General features: G+C 35.9%; 1 protein-coding gene across 1 annotated transcript in view; it reads left to right on the top strand.

Annotated features, from left to right (window-relative positions):
* The first annotated feature begins 668 nt into the window (after positions 1-668).
* The window catches only part of ctnnd2a (catenin (cadherin-associated protein), delta 2a), a 179,813-nt gene continuing 172,016 nt past the window's right edge, over positions 669-8,465 (top strand). Inside the window, exons 1-3 of the mRNA XM_016503673.1 lie at positions 669-732; positions 814-915; positions 1,633-1,663. Coding sequence (XP_016359159.1) covers positions 669-732; positions 814-915; positions 1,633-1,663 — 197 coding nt within the window. The remainder of the gene's footprint in view (positions 733-813; positions 916-1,632; positions 1,664-8,465) is intronic.

The raw sequence follows: 8,465 nt of genomic DNA, 5'->3' as shown, positions 1-8,465 counted from the left end.
AACGTAAACATATAAAGTATACATATCTGATAATTGAATACAGCTATTATCTATTCGTTTTATAAATATTAAATTGCAAATTAAAGAAAGTATAAATAATATCTAATAATTTAATAAAAATATGATCTAGTTTATTTGATCATTTTTAAGTTATAAAATTTAAGAAACCATAAAAAATAAAATTATAAATGGCAAAATAATAAAATGTTCTCATTGTAATTTGTAAACTGTATCAATAATAACATGTATCAAGTAAGTAATTATTGCATGAATCAATAAACTAAAGAATAACCGAAACTGATGAGTTCTAATCATACTGCCTTTTCTTACAGCATGTAGCATGTTCTGTCCCATTAAATATTATTCAGTGCAGTAAACAGTGAACATTTCCGTGGACAGCTTCAGCCAGGGACAGGACACTAATTTGTGGATGTCTGGTTACTCTAATTAGTTACTAAACAGAGATAAATGATCCTCCGGTGATGTGGGCATGTGTGGCCCTTAGCAACAGGATGTGAAGTTTGAGTCTGAGTAGAAAGGGTACCATATTCCTTTGAAACATGCCGTATAGGTGGAGAAAAACGTGAGCCGCTTATGTGAGGGTGTGTGTGTGTGTGCCATGCATCTGTGTTAGTGGCAGAAAAGAATATCTTCTCATCAGTGCCATAATGGCTTCTGTAGGAATGTGCATGTGTTGGATGCGAGTCTGCAGACACAGAGCATCCCTGAAGGGTACACAAATAGACTGCCTGTTAGCTGTTTGTGCTCCATTTTGATGGAGTCCTAAAATTAAAACTTCATTTTTCATTTCAGGATGCAAGACGGCAGCAAAGCAGCCAAGCATGGTTTTCCTTCCTCTCCATAAATACTTCTCATCTGCATCGTTCCAGCGTTACCCTCTTCACACTGTACAGAGTGACAAATAGTTTGGCTGTTGACTACTTTAAGGTCTGCGGATGAATATCTTTGCGTATTTGATAATAGACTCATATTTGGTCACATCATCAGCTGGTTTAGAGCCTTAAGTCAGGATTTATCTGCTGTGATGAACTTCAGCCATTAGTTGGCTGCTGTAAACAATGGCAATCAATGTGAAATCCCCAAATACTGTATGTGTTCACATATTATGTTTTCTCAAAGAGTTCTGTGGCTTGTTGAAATATGTATATCACCATGGTTTGGCAATATTGTTCTCCACTGCTACTGACCAATGATAGTCTCCGTCTGTCTCTGATACAGATGCTTTTAAAGAAACAAAGTGCACTATGGCAGGCTGATTTTAATTGCTTGTAAAGGGGCCAGACATTTCAGACTTGTCATTATTGCTTTAGCCTGATGCCTCCCCAGTGTGGCACATGACAGATCTGGGTTATCTGTAGGCTTTTCAGGTTCATGCATTTTCTGACTTCAACATTCGTTAAATACTTAGATTCTCTTTTAAACGTGTGAAGTTTTCTTTTCCATCTGTGCAAGTCCTTGATTAAACTTGCATCACTTTTCATAAAGAAGTAAATCTTGAAGAAAGAAAAAAAAAACTGCTGGTTGAGGATTGGTAACAATAACTTTTATTTGGTGCTGCGTTGTGTCTGGTATTCAGTCTCTTTTTTTATTTTAATGTTGATGTTTTTGCAGGAATTGATCGAGAGAACATTGCAGAAATGTTGTGAGTCCACATAAGCAAATGGCATTTGACATATTAAGCCTTAGTTAGTCTCTTTTCTGACAAGCTAATGATTGTTATGGAAGCCCGTTTTTGGGATAATTTTTTTTAAATATATTTTTAATGGTAATTGTGTCTTTTTCTTTCACAATTCGGACTTTTCGCTTGCAATTGAGTTTATATCTAAAATTCTGACCTTTTTTTCAGAATTGTGATATAAACTCAGAATTGTGAGATAAACATCGTAATTACTTTTTAAAATTTATATTATTTATTTTGTGGCAGAAACCAAAAGTCAGAATTGCAAGAAAAAAAAGAGATGTTAAAAAATATATAAAAGATAAAAAAGCTAGACTTGTGAGATATATTCATTCAGATTTCAGTGGGAAAAACAATCTGAGAATTCAGAATTTTGAGGTTATCTTGCATTTTCAGCTTTTTCTCTGAGTATTGTATACATCTTGTGGCTATATATGTATATATATGTATCGATCTTTGAAGGGAGATATCAAAATGAATGTGTATTTTATGCCGTTAAGGCAGCCTATTGAGCTTAACTTGTGTTAAACTTGAAATGTTCATTTAATGATCAGTTTTGCGAGAAAAAAACAACCTATTTGTCCAGCTGTAAAGAAGGGTGTAGAAGGTGTACCGATCCATCTAAGTGAATTAGACTCCTCTAATTCTGTGTGGTGTCTTGATGGACCGTGGCCTGCTGTGATCCGAGCACAGACACACACACACACACACACACACACACACAGCCACACTCATCATTCACACACGCACACACAAACTCGCTCACACACACACTCACTCACTCACTCACTCACTCACTCACACACACACACAAACTCGCTCACACACACACTCACTCACTCACTCACACACGCACACACACACAAACTCGCTCACACACTCACTCACTCACACACACACACGCACACACAAACTCACACACACTCATCATGGTCAGTCAAGAGGATCAAGGCAGAGCGACACCACAGATGGTTTAGTGCGTCAGGCTTGACTGCTTTTATGGTGTCAAGCACACACAGGGAAAGAATGGCACAAACAGCATTAATATACTGGTGCTGCACAAATGATCAAAATAAATCGGAATTTGTGATATGGCAAAGTGCGATTCATTAAACTGCGGAAGAATGATTCATTTCAATAAATGTAATGTAAAATGAATAAATTAAGACATAAATATACATTACTATTTTAATATAAAATTGAAAAAGTATATTAAGAATACAATAATGTTAATAATGATAACAAAAAGTAATAATAATAAACATTTCAAATACAATATTATTGGTAATATTAATTGTAATAATATTATTAATCATTAATTATTAATTATTGTTAATAATTATAAACATTTAAAATGAATTATTATTATTATTAATTAATTTTATTTATTTATTTTATATTATTATTACTACTGATATTATCTAAGCATAAAAAGTAACAAAAAAAAAATATCATATTGCAGTTAAGATCACAATATTTAGCAAACAAATTGCAATATATATATATATATATATATATAATGCACCTCCATTGCCTCGTTTTGCCATTAGTCTCTGGCCATGTGCTCGTCTGCACTTGCCAACAGGTTGCAATTAAAAGCCTTGTCACAGGTCTGCAGGCTCCTCAATCATGCTGGTGGTTCTGGCTGCCTTGCTCTCTAGTGTCTGGCTCCAGCGCATCCATCTGAACAGAAGGTGTGTGACAGCATCTCGAGCTGAAATCTGCTAGGCCACAGAGTTCGTTGTGTGTTAAAGCCTCTTGGAAATGAAACTGCGAGCCATAAGGAGTGGAAGTGATTTGTTGGTGTGATGAAGTGTGTTTGAGAGACAGGCTATTTCAAATATTGGCCTGCTGTAAAATAATCATCATTACACAACAGTTGACGCCGGTCCGTGCATTTGATTGGCTCTACGAGAGTGTAACGACTTTCTGAAGAGGAATGATCTAAACAGGGTTTATGCTTTGACATCATTTTCTCTCAAATGTTGACAAAGCAACAGGACAAAAAAGAAACATTTCTATTGAATCACACCACCATTTCATTTCATACGTATTCACACGGGTCCATTCGTTCCTTCCGCACACGATTATATAAGTAGCTTTTGATTATTAGAACCATTTCCCATTCAAACAAGTCAACATTTTCATTATTCAGATGCCAGACTCATGCATTATTTAAAGCGAAAAATCTGTATAAACAAGCAGATTTCATTTTGTCCCCAATTTCGTCGGTCAACCGACGTGACGTCGGGAGTGACCGACTGAAAGGGAACTTTCTCCCATCCTTCGCTTTTGAGATGCGTGGTCTCAAGCGTAAGTTCATAAGAGGTAATTTTTCCCCAAACGCATGATCTCTAAACATCCTCATGGGGTTCACATAGAGGCCTTTCTCTAAACCCCTCCGCAGAACTTGCAATACGTGTAGAATTTGCCATCTCACTATTTCTGAAGAAAAGCCTCATTATTTTATGAGGTTGGTGCAGCATACTGTCGGCATAATCCTACTTATCACATGAAACAAGTAATCTGAAGAAAGGGTTTTGTCTTAGAAGGATTGCTATGTGATTAGTGATTGGAATTATAAGTTGTTAAATGATTCCAGCTACTATTCTGATTACTTAAAAGGGATAGTTCATCCAAAAATTAACATTCTGTCATCATTTAATTATGTCGTTCCAAACCTGTATGAGTTTATTTTTTTCTGTTGAACACAAAAGAAGATATGTTGAAGAATGTTTGTAAACAAATAGTTGATGGTAGCCATTGACTTCCATAGTACGAAAAAAAAATACTATGGAAGTCAATGGGGCAAACTTTGATGAGTATATGAATCAGAAAATGTTTGGTGAATATTTGAAGAACCACTATACATGACTCAGTGATTCATTGGATTGTTTCGGACTGATAACGTAGGTGTTTGAGACTGTTTTGTGGATCTTGACAGAATTGACTGAATCATTAAAAAGAACCGGCTTTTCATACTGAACCTACAGTATGTTCATAGTTGCATATGTCATGATATTATTTTGTTGTGGCGCTATAGATTTATGTGAAAAGCAGGGATGCACAATAATTAAAACGTTGACAATCGCACACTGGACGCGTCAGTCTGTACTTGCATTCTCAGATTAAATGCGGCAATCCAAAACAGTGAATATAGTCACCATTCAGGCAAAAGTTTGCTTCAAGAATGACCACACTGCTGACGTGATCTTATCGATAGCACACCCTCAGCACATGTGAGTTACCCGCTTATCGGCTCGGCATAGTTTTCATATTGGGCCGATGCTGATGTTTACATTTTAAGCCTTTATCGGCCATTTCCGATAACGTTCCGATAATATTGTGCATCACTATTGAAAAGCATTAAGGATTTACAATATAGCAGTACCATATTGGTTATCAGTTGATATTAGAGGTTTTTATTATTACGTAGTGTTGAGTGGTTAGTTGTGTATTCCCCTATTTTTACATGTAGATTACCTAGACCTTTAGATTACATTTAATAATTTAATAACACTGTTAAATGTATATTTAACAAATCTTAAAATGAATATAAATTTTTCATTCTGTACTGTACATTATTATGTTGAGATGCTCACTTGAAGCATTTAAAACAATTGATTTTTTTTTACAAAATAGTATACAATTTTATTAATGTAATACTTTTATCTGGCAAGTATGCATTAAATTGATCAAAAGTGACTGTAAAGATGTTTACATTGCTACAGAATTTCCACAAAAATATTAACAAGCACACCTGTTTTCAACATTGATAATATGTTTCTGGGGCAGCAAATCAGCACATTAGAATGATTTCTGAAGGATCATGTGACACTGAAGATTGGAGTAATGGCTGATGGAAATTTTGCTTTACCTTCATAGGAATAAATTACATTTTAAAATATATTAAAATAGAAAAACTTTATTAAATTGTAAAAATATTTCTTAGTATTATAGTTTGTTGTGTTTATATTTGATCAAATAAATGCAGCCTTGATGTAAGCATAAGAGACATCTAGCCTAATTCTCACTTAATTTATTTTGACAAAAGAGTATACAATTTTAAAGGGGACATGTCAATTTTGCCAATTTTCCATAAGTTGGTATGATTCTTTAGGGTCTTCATGAATTGTCTATAACATACTTTGGTTAAAATTCCTCAATGATCATTTAAAACAACACCCTGTTTACCTTGTCAATTAACAGCTCTATTCAGCGACCCGTTTCGGTGCATGTCTCTTTAAATGCTAATGAGCTCTGCTTACCCCGCGCCTCTCTTCCATGGAAGAGGAAAGGCGATTTGCAAATAATCATAAAAAATATAAAATGTGAGATTTACTTCTTCTGGAGGTGCAGCTGGATCACGAACAGTGGGTACTGATCCATCCTTGAGTTTGAACTTTTTGGCAAAATCTGCCTTGAATTGTCCCATGTTCAGAAAGCAGTCTGGAGTAAAATGATTTGCACAGACATAAACGAATTTAGGTGTCTTCGGTGGCACATTACCATCAAAAACAAAACTAATCCACTGCGTCCTCAGTGGCTCTGATGTCAGGAGAAAATGAAGACATGTTCACTTTTACATCCAACTAAACACCTGCATTGCTTATGAGACATTGTTGTCACTACAGCTGCTCGAGCGCAGAGAAAATGTCAGACAGCGTACAACTGGCTGAGGGCAGAAATATGCTAATACTGGACAGTCCATTAGTGGTCGTGGGCGGGGCTTGAGCAATATGTCATATTTTCTTTTCATATTTCTTTTATCATTGTAGGGTGGTTGTGTACACATTTAAATGCAAACACCATGTAGAAGTGAATTTTGTATCCGATGTCCCATTTAATATCTGTCATTTATTAATTACTGGCCACTACATGAAAACAATTAATAATTTTAAATATCAGTGGCATCACAATAAAGAATATTTTAGTACAGTATCACATCAGAAGATGAACAATTAATGGAACAGTTACCAGAACCGAACATCATGAAAATTAGTTTTTTCTGTTTTTCTGTTATGAAAAGTGGAGAACAACAAAAACCAACTCTCAATTCCCACAATTCACATATGATCTTTTATTCACTTGCTCCTAGATTCACTGCACACATGAAAAAGGTCTTCTTCACGGCCTCAGTGTATCTTTGTGTATTTTAAAGCATAAATAAATGTTCTCATGCATAATCAAACGGGACACTCCTGCTACATCGTCTTCTGTGACCATGCAGGTTATTCTGCATTCAGAAAATGTATTTAATTTATTTATTTATGAATAAATGTATCTTTATTCAGAAATGGCCCAGACGTCTTCTTTCTGTTTATAGTTTATAGCTCAATGCCCGTGGTCCTTGAACAAGGACACTTGCTGTAAATATCTCCCATCACTCCAATGTCACCCCAGTCGTTTCCACTTTTTTAGGTATACAGTATATTCCCAATGCCTGCTGTTCAATGCAGCCGTAGGATAGACTGACTGAATAAATGGCCATGATTGTTTGATGATGGGTGACAGCGGTGGGCAGCAAAATAGTTTTCCGTAGGAGTAGGACGTTTTGCTGGTAAACACACAGAGTTTTTTCCATGACGCCTAGTGCAACGATGTACTGCTGATAGACTTTTTTCGATGCAGGAAACCCTCTAACAGTTTGTCAGGCTGCTGCAGCAGAGGATCATGGGTCACAGCATGCTATGCCTGAAGGCGTCTATACAGTAAATGGGCAGTCAACCGGAGCAGAGCTGATTTTAGCCAACCTCATCCCTATTCTCTCTCTTTCTCTCTTTTTTCCCCCATCCTCTGTCCCAGCCAGGCACCGGCAGCATCGATCACAGTCCAGGAAATCCAATATTCTGCACCAGTCTCATTCCCACCATGTGCCTGTACTACGTCATTTGTATTCATTCTCAGTATAAATAGGAAATCTTTATAATAATGATGGTCTAAAGGGTGGGAAGCGTTATCCCGGTTAACCTTTGATCCGAGATCTGGGAGAGCGGGAAAATACATCTGCATTCTTGTGAAGTGGCACCCTCAGTTCACCCCAGCCTGCTGTAGTTTCCTGCCAGCGATGTTGGGTTGTTATGAGACGAGAGATGTTGGGGCTTCGCAATTATTCTCTTACATCTCAATTCTACTATATCAGGCAGAGAGAAAAAAGCATTAAAGCTTGAATCACAGACTATGCATCATACAGTATTTACACTGTAAAAGTGAACTTAGAAAATGAAGGTAATTGTTTGCATGGCTTTTGAGTTTAAATGGCTTGACAAAACTTAATATGGGAAGTTGATATTACTTATTATATCTGCCTTTTTTTTTATATAAGAGTCTATGCAAATTGTTCCCTTTATTTGCATGTTTGTATAGGTTTGTTTTCTATGAGAAAATGTCATGGGGATTGAAGTGTTCAAATATATTAACAATATCACATGAATACTCATGAGGCAATAAATACCTTAAAATGACACACACAGACCTCAACACATCTGAAAGATAATTTTAATATAAGAACAAACTCTTGATGTCACAAGACCAGTTGCTAAATGTTAACATCATGAACAACAATGAAAATAAAACTAGCAACCATAGAAATGCAACAATATAAATTATTTATGCCCCATTGCATGCTGTGAAGAGTGTAGATGAGACTAAACACAAAACTAGCAGACTTATTTAACCCTTTCGCACGTGAGTTTAAAATATTCTAGCTGAGCCCCCAGCGTGAGTTCTTTTTAGGCGACCGTTATTTTAAAATGTATCGCCTTAC

Source organism: Sinocyclocheilus anshuiensis, unplaced genomic scaffold (assembly GCF_001515605.1).
Source record: "Sinocyclocheilus anshuiensis isolate Anshui unplaced genomic scaffold, SAMN03320099.WGS_v1.1 scaffold1626, whole genome shotgun sequence".
Taxonomy (NCBI): Eukaryota; Metazoa; Chordata; class Actinopteri; order Cypriniformes; family Cyprinidae; genus Sinocyclocheilus; species Sinocyclocheilus anshuiensis.
This window is presented reverse-complemented; position numbering and strand designations above follow the sequence as displayed.